Raw genomic sequence first — 14,267 nt, 5'->3', positions numbered from 1 at the left:
CCTTGCCACCGTCGCCACTGGCTCGCTCATTAGGGATAAATTCACATATTTACAATATATCTTTTTTTTTTTTTTTTTTGTGAATCCATTTATTTCTGTAAAGTTGCTTTGTGACAATGTCCACTGTTAAAAGCGCTATACAAATAAAATTGAATTGAATTGAATAAGACTTGATATTAATTAAAAAAAAAAAAAAAAAAAGACTTGTCATGTTACAGAGAATGTAGTATGGAAAGTGCAAACTCCTCAGCCATGAAGACTTTCCTGTGACAGAAAACTTACTGACAAAGCACTGACACTGGAGACTCCTTCCATAAATGTTAAATAAATGTTAAATAATTATCACCATACCAAAGATTATACAGTTTTACAATTTTAACAGCATGCTTTTTTATACATTTATTATTAGCCTTCGATCATGTAGATTTCATTAATATAAACCTGTGCTTTGAATTGCAGTCAGCATTATTTCAGAGCTGCTGTTATAGAGAATTAATCAGCACCATCTGACCAATCAGAATCCAGAATTCAGCATGATTTGTGCCTCGTGTTGGTTTCGATTTTTTTTTTTTTTTTATTTATTTTTTTTTTTTATAAACCAACCCCCATCGATCATTTGAAATCTGGGCCTGGCTTTGAATCGTGATTTGTGCTGATCATGATGTGGAGGATAACTTTCGATTTCGTTTCGTTTCGTTACGTCAACTTCCGGGTTTTCTGGCGTGAGGACATGGTGGGAGACGCAGGCGGGAGATTTGTGGGGATTTAAGATCTACTTTTGCATAACAAATCTTCATTCAGCGCCGAGATACTCAGAACTCTTCCGGATATCAAAGGTAGGTTAAAAAAAAAACATGCAAACTTTGTTTTTCATGGAGTTAAAATTCTCATCATACTGTATGGTAATGTGGCCTGTGAGGGTGTGAACAAAAACATGCCTTAAGCTCAGGCATAACATCTGGAGAGTGAGTGTATACTGAAAATAAGCACCGGTTACTTGCACTGATGTAGGAATGGGAGTCCCAGCCACCCAATGGATCCACTGGATTTTCTAACTCAAGAGGAGTTGATCAAGTTTTTTCACTGCAAGAAGACAGAGATCTCTTGCATTGAGGAACCGCACACCTTCCTCCACCAGCTCCGAGACCACAACCTGGTCCCTGAGAAGCTCTACCAGGCAAGACAGCAAGAACAATGCATTAAAAAATGTACTAAATCAACACTGGGGTCTCAATGAACACTGGGGTCTCAATGACAGCAGTTATAAATATGTATGCAAAGTAAACATATATAAATATAACATTTCCTTCACAACAACCTATGTGCATGCTTCAGCTAAATAACTTAAAACAGTAATAAAATCTACACAGCACTTTGAAAAGTATTGTTGCCCGTCATTATAACTACATTCTAATTCAAATATAATCATTAAAACACTTAAAAATCATATTATTTCTTGCATTAATGTGTGAATCCATTTAACATCTCATGCATCACATGAAATCTGATCCTTTTCCATTAATCGTCCATTATAGTTTATGAAAAAAGTGCATAATGTGTCTCATAGCATTTACTCAACCCTGTTATCTGATCACATTCACCCCGTGAGCTGTTCCAAATATACTCACACGTTCAACAGGAAGTCGCATCATCGCAAATTCCTGAAGATCATAGAAAGAAGACAATGAAGCTCTCTCGTTCTTGTTCTTTTATTTTCCTATAACAGTACGGAGTTTTTACCTCTTACACCACAGCAGATTGCAGTTTTTAATCACGTATAGTGACATGTTTAATGTTGTGGAAGGTCCGTGAGATAAGTATTAGCACCTATAAAAAGTCGTTCCCTCACTGTTTGTATTCTCCTGTTGCATATAATGCAGCTGAGAAATCAGAAACTTACTGACTACAGCAAAAGTGCTGACACTGGAGACTCCTTCCTTAAATGTTAAATAAACATTAATATGATCTTATATGTGAGGATATTAATGTTAACATAATCAAGCCATACCTTTCACAACATCATGGAATTTCTCTAGACCTGGACATGAATAACAGAATATAAACGTCCTTATTACGTGTTTATAACATAACAACTGTATCCTTACCAAAAACACAGTTTTTCATCTCTTTGGCATATGAGGTGTGTTAGATTCTCGCTCTGCTTTCTTTCCCTCTGCAGAAGGTAATAAAGATGAGAAGTAAGGAGAGAAGGCAGGAAGGTGTGTATAAGATTTTGGACTGGCTGGAGAAGGAGCGAGGACAGTGTGTGAAGGTGTTTTGGAGTTGTGTGTTTCAGGATCACATCCTGCTGAAATATCCCATTCTCCGCTTGCTCCGAAACAGCCTTTTCGATGGTCAGTCACTTCATCTGTTTAAAAAAAAAAAATCCATTGTTTGTTGTTGTTGTAATTCCACTATCATTTTAATCATATCTGAGTCTCGTTGTAGGCTCCTTCAAGGTATATGAGAGCCTCCCTGATATGGAGGAACCAAACAATAACGAGAACGAGCCAGTGCAGAAAGAGGAAAAGAAAGTAAAGGGAAAGAAAAGAGATGGAAAGAGAAAGAAAAGTGTTGAAGAGACAGAGGAGGAGGAGGAGGAGGAACCAGGACCTTCCTCTTACTCCACACCTACCCGGAAGAAACCAGCCAGAAGGCCCACATTCGGTAAGTCATTTATGTGTATCACATACAATACACACACACTGTAACAAAGAAAAAATGAGATTGGTGTGTGAAAGTAAGCAGAACAAGTGAAAAACTAATGCAAGGTCTGACATGACACAAGTATATCTACTAATATACTAATATACTAATATACTAATTTGCAAAATACAGTATATATAGAATATACTGTACAACATGCACAGCTATGATAGTATAGTAAATAATTTAATCACAATATGTGCATCTGACATGATATGTACAGAATGTAGCCTAAGCTTAAGAATAAAACTGAGTAATTTAAGTTAAAGGGTTTTTGTTTTTTGTTTTGTTTTGACACTCTCAGGAAAAAATTCTACTAAGCTGTACCATGCCTTGTTTCTGGGGTGGTACCATCAAGGGTAAACTTTTTGTACTTTTAGTACATAACATAACATAGTACATAACAGCGATTGCCTGCGGACTTTTAAAAAGCGTCTTAAGACATCTTTTTATTCAGGCTTTTTTATAATATGTTTTACCGAGTCTTTATTGTATTTTATTTGTATATGCCGAGTGTTTGTTGTGTGCCTTTGTCTTGTGTAGTGATTTGTATTTGTATTTGTATTTTTGTCTGCTTGTGAGGTGACCTTGGGTGTTTTGAAAGGCGCCATTAAATAAAATGCATTATTATTATTATTATTATTATTATTATTATTATTATTATTATTATTATTAGAACTTTTACCTAGAAAGGTGCCATGTCATGCATCTTTAATGTTTTGCTCTAAAATAAAGGTAATTACAGTCCAATTATGCACCTTAAATCTTTTTAAAGGTAAACTGTATCAAGTGAAGTGAAGTGAAGTGACTTGTGGCCAAGTATGGTGACCCATACTCGGAATTTGTGCTCTGCATTTAACCCATCCAAGTGCACACACACACACACAGTAGTGAACACACACACACCGTGAACACACACCCGGAGCAGTGGGCAGCCTTTTTTGCTGCGGCGCCCGGGGATCAACATTCCCTCAGGGAGATATATATACTAAAGGTACCATCCCAGTGACCAGGAAAGGTACAGTTTAGTTCCTTTTTTCTGAGAATGTATGAAGTAGGAAGCAGCGGTTCTCAAAGAGGTCTTCCGTGACTTTTGTATTTTGTTATAGGCAATAACAGCCCTCCATTATCGAAGTCATTTATTATCGATTTTTATTATAGTCATTATTATTCTTAAGGTTATTAGCATATTTGACTTGAATTGAATGGATTTTAAATACAAGTCAAAACAAGTAGGCCTTTAAATAATGTCAAATTGGACCTAATGTGTTCTGTGGGTGGAAAGTTCAGGAATGAAAAGCTCCAGGACTCCAGAGATTATTGTACACTTACATATTAATTGGCTTATGTTCAAGTCGAGAACACTTTAAGACCTTGCTATAAAGTATAGTGAGCTATAGGGAAAGACTGATTTGCAGAGCTACTAAAGTTTACTGACTGTATTATAAAGGATTAAGCCATAACTTAATAAAACTTTCTTTTACTATCTCTAAATGCTAGTCTCTTTCTCTCTCCCAGGCTCTCCGTTAAAAAGAGGAGAGAAGCCTGATATTTGGATGTGGGATTTTTATAAAACATCTCTCCCTGTTACCTGTGGTGATAAAAAAGGCTCACTGCATCGGGGCAAGCTAGCCAAAGGTACACCTTCATCAGTCACGTGTCTCTAAATGTTATTAAACTCACAAATATTATAGTAGATGCAACTTTTTAACGGTTTAAACTCGACTCTTACTCTTGCGTCAGTGGATAATCTCACCTGGATACTGTAGATTTGTAAGTAAGAGCTGCTGCTGCAATCATAAAGACGGTCCTGAACTTCATTCCTCATTTCCTTTCGAGTCCGATTCCTTTCAAGGTTCCTTCTTCATGTTGTCTCAGAAAGTTTTTCTTGGCACTGTCACCTCTAGCTTGTTTATTAGGGCTCTAAGTCTACATCTGTGTTTCTGTAAAGCTGCTGTCGTGACAATGTCTTTAGATAAAAGCACTGTACAAATACTGATTTGAACTGAAACCATTAGATCGGTTAATGACAACAGGACACGATAACTATACAGTAGATGGAAAGCGGAAGATTGAATAATTAGATTGTTGGATTAGATTTGCGTTTATGGTTAAGTGACATCACACTTTGACTTCGCTCCTATAGGGATCAAGTGTATTCTGCATGAGGGGCACTGGTTCTCTCCGGGTGGCTTTGAGAAGTTTGCGGGAAAGGGGAACTGCAAAAACTGGAAGCTCTCCATCCGCTGCCAGAAAACTCCACTACAAAAACTTATACAGGTAATCTGTAAACTATGTCTACAGGTGTAAACATGTAAACATGATGTTTTGCTTTTATTATTATTAATATTATTGTTCACTTTTTTTCTCCTTTTGTAAGGAGGGCCATCTGCAGTGCCCACGCATGAAGAGACAGTGTGTTCGGAAGGTGCCGAGCCCTTTTCACTCGGTGTTTCTCTGTTTTTCCTGATTCATATGTTGTCACGCTTTTGTTTATTAAAATAACAGCTGATATTCTGTTTTTGCAGAGTCGGAGAGTGCTGTTTCCTGGCAGCTCCTCTGAAAGCTCCAGCCCTCGTCAGTACACACAGACACACTCTTTTATTATTTATCTGATTCTCTGATGATAAGTAGAGCTGGCGCAAGACCAAATACACTGAACACATTGGCTTCCTGTTAGAATCCAGTGTCGAGATGGAGGGATCAAGTGAAGACCAAGAGGAGGAAAGTGAAGAGGATGGAGAAGAAGATGACAATGAGAACGAAGAAGAAGAAGAAGAAGAAGAAGAAGAAGAAGAGAGCGAGCCAGTGGATCTGTCAGAGTTTGAGGCTGCAGTTTTACTTGTCAGCTGTGGTTCTGTCACTGGGAATTTATATAAAAATAGATTTGCAGGTAGGTAATCAGAGCTAAGCTTAATGTTTCACTCTGTGGCCCAAGTGATTTTGTAGTGTTTTGTGAAACGGTGCACATTATGTAATAATGCAATACTGTATGTGCACTTAATAGCTGACTTTTTCCCCCAGAAAAAGTTTTTTCCCCTTTTTCCCCCTATTTTGTGCTGGTATGAAAAACAAGCTGCTCACGCCATACTGTACACAGTAATAGTAATAATACTCCTTCCAGTCCTAGCTAGTATAAGCTAACTAACTAGCCTAGTTTGCGCTGTAGATTAGATTTATTATTATCAGTAATGCAGAAAGAATAAAGATTGGTGTAACTCTTGGTGATGAAGAGGTTGTTTGACTTTGCTGTGGCTTTAGAGGCAGAAAATCAAGACAGTTTGAGACGTCTGCAGCCAGAGTTAAAGTGGGACGCCAAGTCGTAAAAATATGCTTCATTTTTAGTTGCACTGCACTGAAATATTGGCAGTGAAATATTTTCGATTCAACAGGTTGTAAATCTCCCTATATTCACTCACTAAAATACTATTTTAATTTTTCCACTCCATATTTGTTTTTCTCGCTTGCCGCCCAACTTGAGATCTGATTCATAGGGGGGGTGAAAAAAATGCTTGACGTCACATTTTTAAATGTGACCATATGCCGTCCACCATGCAGCCACTTCCCACGGTAAAATGCCAAGACTGACCTATGGTCAATTTAACTGTAATGTGTAATCCATAAAAGCTGTCTTCCTCTTGAAACAGACATCATTTTGTTAAAAAAAATAAATAAAGTTGTTGTGAAAATGTTGGAAGATCACATCTGATAATCAGTGTTGCACTGAAAGATTCTTCGAATCAATCACATTTGGTCTAAAGAAAAAAAAAGGGGGAAGGATCAGAGTGTGTTTTTCCATATGTGTGTGTGTTTGTGTGCTACAGGGTCACACAGTAAGAGCATCCGCACAGAGGAGCGCTGGTTCACTCCTGAGGAGTTCGTAAAGCAGGAGTTAACCCTGACAGACGGACACTGGAGGAAAGATATACTGTGTCACGGCAAAACCCTTAACTACCTGGTGAAGGTAATGCGAGAGACAAAACACTGTCTGGCCAACATTATACGTTTAACCTGTGAACAAGAGAGAGAAGTCAATCATGTGTTCATCTGCACTTACTCACGCCTGTGATAAAAGCAGGAATATTATAGTATATTAAATACTGTAATTACAGCATGTGCAGTCCTGGTTTTAGTGATGTTTTCTTTGTGTTATTACGGTAGTTCTCAGTTTTGTAAGAATTGATCAGGTCATTGTGGTATACAGTAGAATGATGACTCTCTCTCTTTCTTGTAGAGAAGCCCTTGTTTCATTTTAAATATAAATACATGTTTAGACTAATGTGTGGATCTTCTGTGTGCAGAAGAAGATCCTGTATATCCATTCGCTGCTGTGTGATTGTGATCGGTGCTGTCCTGATGACCCGGTGAGTCTGAAACACATAACACATATTATATTATAATCCACTTAATAAAATAAACGTGTCTTGTTATTTCATAAGTTATAAAAACATAATAAAATAAACATGTCTTGCTATTTTCATATGTTACAAAAATATCCTGATATCTTCAGTTGACCACTCAGGCTCAGATCTAATAGGGTTAACCTAGTAAACATTTAAAGCAGGTTTAAACTGATATTATTTTTGCTTTATTTTCTTCTATAACCAGCTGGCTCAGAATAACGATGATGTTTGCTTCATTTGTGACTCTGATGGAAAGCTGGAGTGCTGTGACGAGTGTCCACGAGCTTTCCATCAGGACTGCCATTTACCAACTCCACCCAAAGAGACACACGGGTGAGAGAGAGACTGCAGTTTTTAAATAATGAAGCGAGGGTATTGTGGGTAATGTAGGAAACTGTTAAGTTTAAACAGACCAAAGATGATGATGGAAGAAGGTTAATCTAAAATAAAAATTCAACTCATTAAGAATTTCAATACAAAATATATCTTGGATGCTGATGAAGATCACATGTTAATTATAAAGATTAATATGAAAGTCAGTCAGGGCGCATTTCCCCTTTAACGCTGTGAACACGTTAAAGAGAAGCAGATCCACAGCTGGCTGAATTTTGGATTAGAAAATACCAAAACCTTTTTTTTGTTCAAAGCAATAACTTAATTTTTCTTATAAACCAGTGAACTTTCAAAAATGTAGAAGAGTTGCAGTTTTGGGCCCAAAAGATACTGTAACTGTACAATCGCATGTGCGTGTGTGTGTGTGTGTGTCTGTGTGTGTGTGTTTGTAGGGATAAATGGATGTGCACTTTCTGTGTCTGGAAGCTTAACCAGCAATTATGGATTCACAAGAGTCTGGAAGATGCTTTGAACAGTCCTGTAGACCAAAACATCATGGTATATACACTCACTCACACACACACACACACGGCACACAGAGCTGCGTACTGATTATATCTGTTTTCCTTCATCAGCGCTGTGAGTATTTGCTGTTGTGTTTGTATAAGGAGGACACACAACAGGTGTTTACTGACGATCCCTACACAACAGTAAGACTTTTTCATCATTGTCTCTCAAATTACTTTTATAACATGGATTATTGGGTATGCTCTGATGCTATAGTGGTTTAAGAGGATGCAGATTGTGTGCAGAGTGCATGCAGGGACTACTGCAGGACTAGCGATGACAGCATAACTAAATAGAGAGAGCCAGAATATAACACAAACATAAGGGCGCCCTGCTAACACAAACAAACATCCCATGCTTACCTAAGAGAAACACTTATTAACAAAAGGCTTGACTAAACAAATAGTTTCTCAGCCTAGACTTAAATACTGAGACTGTGTCTGAGTCCTGAACACTAATTGAAAGCCTTTTGTTAATAAGCGTTTCTCTTAGGAAGCATGCAGATCATAGAGTGTTTAGGTGACCTGGGATGTTTGTTTCATATGTTCACTCAGGTTTGGGGTTTTATAAGAGAACGTGCTGCCCCCTACTGTAGCCTTCATTATTCTAGGTACCAACAAAGAGCCTGCACTTTTTGATTAAAGCAGACATGGTGGATCATTAAACACCAAATGTTCACTCAGGTACTGTGGCATGAGACCATTCATTGCTTTCTAGGTCATTAGTAGTATTTTATAACCAATGTGAAATTTGATTGGGAGCCAGTGCAGTGTGGGTAAGATAGAGGTGATGTGGTCATATCTTCTAGTTCTAGTTCTAGTAAGGACTCTGGCTGCTGCATTGTGGACTAACTGGAGCTCTTCTATGCACCTACTGGAACATCCAGATAGCAAATCCTTACAATAATCCAGGCTAGAGGTATCGAAAGCATGAACTAGTTTTTCTGCATCATGTAGTGACATTATATTTCTTATCTTAGTAATATATCTAAGAGGAAAAACACTATCCTAGTAATATCATCTATATGAGCTTCAAATGAGAGGCTGCAGTCAATAATCACACCAGGGTCTAACTAACCAACTCTCCCAGCCTGATCTGGATGCAAATGCAAGATTTTTATCAGATCAGTGCAGACAAATCAATATAGAAAAGCCATGAAACATTAGGCAGGCAAAGGGTCAGGCAATCTACAAGCAGAGTGGACCAGGCAAAGGCAAAGACAAAACTAGACTAAACAAATCTGGATAAACTGAATAAACAATGCTTGTGGAATAAAGGCTCAGTAAATTCTCTGTCAATATTGCATGGTTTGATAGACATAATACGTCAACACATAACCTTTGTTAAACCTTGCAATTGTGCAGGTGCCGGGATACAGCAGTGTGATTTCTAATCCCATGTGGCTGAACAGAGTGAAGAGCAAACTGCAGAGAAACCTGTACAGCACAGTGGGAGAGTTTGTAGACGACATCAGGCTCATCTTTCAAAACTGCCAAACTTTTAACAGGGTGAGATTTGAAATGACTTTTATTACTATTTTCTCCTGTGTAGAAGAGTCACATTAAGTTTAGCTCTTTTCAAAGAAGTAAAAAAAATGAGCAATTAATAGCAAAGTAAGGAATAAAATACTGTGTGACATGCTGTTATAGGAAAATAATCAGCAACAGGGTAGTATGATGTTACCATCCTGAAGTTGATTAATTTACTGTAAGAGCATGTCCTGGAGTGTTTTATTCCTCTTATACCACAGCAATTAGACAGCGATTACATTTTCTTATTAATTAAACAATGATATGTTTGAAATGTTGTGGAATGTCTGCAAAGCTATTTAGTTCCTGTTCTCACTCACGTTATAGCAGCTATAAACAGTCGTTCCCTCACCAGCCTCTCTTTTTTCTCTCTCCTGAAGTTAACAAGACAAAAATAATGCAGTATGTTGTGTTACTGAGAAACTGGAAAGCATAAAATCCTCTGTCCCGAAGATGTGGGAAAATGTAAAGTTACAGCTTTACCTCTGACTGTTACAAAACACCGACGGTGGACACTGTTTCCGTAAACGTTACATAAACTTTTCCTTACAGAAAACTTCACCATATCAACGATTTACATTTTCTTTGTTAAATGTATTATTTATTATTATGCAGTTATTGCAAGCAATGGGATTTGCAACCAAATATTAAGCGTTAATTACTTTAAGACTATCTGTTCCAATACTTTTGCTTTTGCTATGTGTTCCAAAGTTGTTAAACACATCTAGATGTAAATATCAAGAAATGAAAGCTGAAATTCTTATCTGTTGTCTCATATTGAACTTTTGATCTCAAACCCAAATGTCTTCAGTGTAAAGCAAAAACAAAAGAATTGGCCTTGCTGTTCCAATACTTTCGGAGGGGACTGTGTGTAATAAACAAAAATAAATTAAAATCTACTAAAAAATAAAAGAGCTTTTTAAAGTTAAATTGCTCAAGTGTAGAGAAATTACATCCTGTCATTCCTTAGTGTAATCACTATGTGTAACTACTATGTAGTTTTACTCATGTATACCCTTTTCTTACTTAATTATTTACTTTATTACTTGATTAATTAATACGGAATATGACTGCTATAAAGAGAGAAATTCAGCTATGACTACGACTGTGAAAGTGTTTTGTTGCTATGGTCTAAAGGTATTTATTTCAAAGGTGTTAATTATTTCTAGTGAGATACAACTTAATGTCTTTCTCTCTTTCTCTGTGTGTGTGTGTGTGTCCAGGATAATGACTTTGGCATGACGGGAGCCAGACTGAGCGAGATCTTCAAGCAGAAGTTCCGCATCGTCTTTAAGATCCAGTAGAGATTTTCCTGTTTCACAAACCTGCATGTGATCGTTCATTTTACAATTGAAAGACAAAGATTGTTGTTTGCTTAAAACTTTATAATCATCGGGGAGTTTTTTATGATTAAATATTGTCAGGGGAATTGATTTAAGTGAGCGGATGAGTCAAAGTGTGAGAATGGTCACATTAGAGGTTTTACCACAGGAATCTATGAGTAACTGTTGAACAGGCGAGTGTTACTGTGTCACAAAATATAACAGCTAATCAGATTCCAGTATGCAGATTTGGGAAGGGGGCAGGCATTTAGCGTAGGGGGACATCTCAAATTTGCTATTTTTATCTCACTATAAAAATTTATAGTGCCTGGATTTTCAGAAGGACTTTAATGCTACTCAGTGAACAATAGAAATATTGTGTAAATAAGCGCTAATTATTTCCTCAGTGTTACAAGAAAAGTGTTTCTTTTTCCACTTATTAATATATTCATTAATGAGAGGTAACATTATAGCACAGTTACTGCATAAATCAACATTATTTGATGCATGTATAATCATTTGACTATATTTTTTTTTATGTTAAACCCCCACCTCTGGGTAGGACAACTGTCTCCTGGAGTGTTTCAGGATTTTCGGACATTATGATATCGTCGTAATTGTCATTAAAAGACAATTATTTTAATATCGGCTATTTTGCACATAATTTAACAAATTTCGCTGAAGAAATGTTAAGCACGCCATTTAAGCACAAATAGATCAGCTTTGGTGAAGTGCAGTGCTTTTTAATGAATTAGCACCATTTTAGATACTTAACAGTTTACTTCTACCCAATGAGAAGGCAGTGTATTACTGAAGTTTAATGTATTATGTGAGTTTTTGATTGTTTATTTGTGTTAAAATGTAAAGTTAACCTAGAAGATGCACTTTTCTTGTAAAGAATTTTTTTAAAAATAAGAAAAATTTGCTTCGGTTAAAATCGCTTTAAAAAAAAAAGACATTATATTATATTCCTATTTACATAAAACTAATGATGTTTGTGTCATCTTGAGCTGAAAATAACCCTACGTTCACACTAGCAGCTGTTGATTGGAGTTTGTCTCTTGTTGGCGTGTAGCGACCGTTAGTGTTGTCGCTTCTGGGCATGCACTTTTTTGTTTTTTTTTCAGCAGTAGCCAAAATGTATAGCCTACAGCCTATTATACGATTTATACACACCGCTTTTGTTTAAAATGTATTTAAGTTTGATTTGCATGTTATGTGCTTGGATTTGTACTAGCTTCTTTGGCAGATTAGCAGAGCAAGCCAACTGTACTAGCTACATACACTCACCAGAGGCACCATGATCTTCAATCCTTCCTTCCAAACTTTACTCTTCTTTGTAATGTCTCTATACACATTTAATCTGGTCATACATGACAGGATAAGATGAAACCTCAGTTATAAGCATTTCTTCCATTTTTATGCATCAAACAGTAAATGGGATCTAACTGCAGGTAGGAACTAAAGTTATGAGTGAGGAAATGATGAAATGTCAGACCACACACGCCATAAGATTGGTCTTAGGAATCTTTCAAGCCAGTTGTTTGGATTTTTATGCTTTACTGCCTCATACCTCATTTGCATAGAATCTCAATTCAAAGTCATTTGTCGCTGTCACTGAAATCACGGCTCTGTGTCAAACCTGTATTTCGAAAATGAATGGTCACTTGCTAGTGCGAACGCATCGTAACAAGGTGAAATGAAAGTGTTAGAAACGTCTGAACCAAAGAGGTGATGTCATACAGACATCAACATGATCACCAAGAATGGAAAGTGCTTTTGGGAGTCTGTTTGCATCAGAATTTTGTCATTAAGATCATGTCATTAAAGCCAGCCTGATCAGTTGGGCAGAACAGTACCGTTAACCTGTCTGTGTGTCCAGACTAAATATTCTACAATCTACATTCAGCTACATTGTTTTTTTTTTCTATTAGTTTGACAGTAGTTACTGAATGACTCATGGTAGGCACTGAATAATATACTTCAGACTTTAAGAACACAGATGTTATGTTTCATCTGAATGCCTTAGGCCAGTGATGCTGCAGCATGTTGATTCCAGTTTAGTAGAAGCCACAGCTAACAGAGTTGATGGATGAGTCATTTGGTAAACGTGTATCTCCTGTTTGACTGGAACTCCATTTGTTGCCCCTCCCTTGTTTTTGTCTTTTGTTCTTGCTCTGTCATCTCACTAATTGCATTTGAGGTTAGCAAAAGATGGTTCTGAAGAGTTTCTTTAAAAAGTGTTTTTATGTCTTTTTAGTGTCTTTAAAAAGTCTCATTTCATGTTCCTCTATATAAAATGTATATAATCAGTGTTGCATTAACTGTACCAATGGCTGTTCATTGAATGCAGAATGTTAATTAAAACTGCCCTGTTGATTTTACTGTTATGCATGGTCTCAGATCAGCTGAATAAAATGAAATGTTTCGAAGCACAGTGCTTGTCTTAAGGATAGCCCTGCTCCAGGGTTGTATTTGACTCCTAGTGCTGTTTTAAATAATTTTAATCTAAAAGATAGATTCCTTCTTTCTTCTAAAGATAAAGGTTCCTTTATACAGTAATTCGGAAAATAAGGTAATTGGTTTTACAAACGCACACACAAACATACGTTTTATATATATATATATATATATATATATATATATATATAGTCATTGTCCAAATACTTCTGGATCTAACTATATATATATATAGTTAGGTCCAGAAGTATTTGGACAATGACAGAGTTCTTGTGATTTTGCCTTTATACACCACCACAATGGATTTGAAATAAAACAATCAAGATGTGATCAAAGTGTTGACTTTCAGCTTTATTTTAAGAGGTTCCACAAAAATATGGCATTTACCATTTAGGAATTACAGCCATTTTAAACAAAGTACCTCCATTTTCAGGGGTTCAAATGTATTTGGACAAGGGCCATAATTGTAAATATAACCATAATTTTAATACTTGGATGAAAATCCTTTGCCTGAAGTCTGGAGCCCATGTTCTCAAAACTCAAATTCTGAGTTTCCTCCCTGGAGATGCTTTGCCAGGCCTTCACTGCAGACACCTTCAGTTGCTGCTTGTTTGTGGGTCTTTCTGCCTTCAGTCTTGTCTTCAGTAAGTGAAAAGCATGCTCTATTGGGTTGAGATCAGGCGACTGACTTGGCCATTGAAGAATATTCCATTTCTTTGCCTTCAAAAAGTCTTGAGTTGCTTTCGCAGCATGTTTAAGGTCATTGTCCACCTGCGCTGTGAAGCAGCGTCCTATCAGTTTTGTAGCATTTGGCTGAATGTGAGCAGAGAGTATAGCCCTATACACCTCAGAATTCATCTTGCTACTTCTGTCAGCAGTCACATCATCAATAAACACCTGTGAGCCCGTTCCATTGGCAGCCATACATGCCCATGCCTCCACCATAT

The 14,267-nt window shown here is 36.9% G+C and overlaps 1 protein-coding gene across 2 annotated transcripts; it reads left to right on the top strand.

The window, feature by feature from the left end:
- Window positions 1-697: 697 nt before the first annotated feature.
- Window positions 698-13,292, top strand: LOC113534693 (nuclear body protein SP140-like protein). Of its 2 annotated transcripts, XM_026927645.3 has the most exons (16): window positions 698-836; window positions 1,012-1,177; window positions 2,180-2,354; window positions 2,449-2,667; window positions 4,225-4,344; window positions 4,853-4,986; window positions 5,087-5,134; window positions 5,235-5,283; window positions 5,387-5,599; window positions 6,531-6,670; window positions 7,008-7,070; window positions 7,315-7,442; window positions 7,895-8,000; window positions 8,078-8,152; window positions 9,374-9,517; window positions 10,762-13,292. In XM_026927645.3, the coding sequence occupies exons 2-16, from the start codon at window positions 1,034-1,036 to the stop codon at window positions 10,840-10,842; spliced, it is 1,839 nt and encodes a 612-aa protein (XP_026783446.3). In that variant the 5' UTR covers window positions 698-836; window positions 1,012-1,033; the 3' UTR covers window positions 10,843-13,292. The 2 variants fall into 2 exon arrangements, with proteins under 2 accessions (XP_026783446.3, XP_026783447.3); XM_026927646.3 differs by lacking the exon at window positions 4,225-4,344.
- Window positions 13,293-14,267: the final 975 nt, after the last annotated feature.

This window comes from Pangasianodon hypophthalmus, chromosome 29, assembly GCF_027358585.1.
Source record: "Pangasianodon hypophthalmus isolate fPanHyp1 chromosome 29, fPanHyp1.pri, whole genome shotgun sequence".
NCBI classification, from domain to species: domain Eukaryota; kingdom Metazoa; phylum Chordata; class Actinopteri; order Siluriformes; family Pangasiidae; genus Pangasianodon; species Pangasianodon hypophthalmus.
The sequence above is the reverse complement of the archived record's forward strand: the minus strand, read 5'-3'. Positions and strand labels throughout refer to the sequence as shown.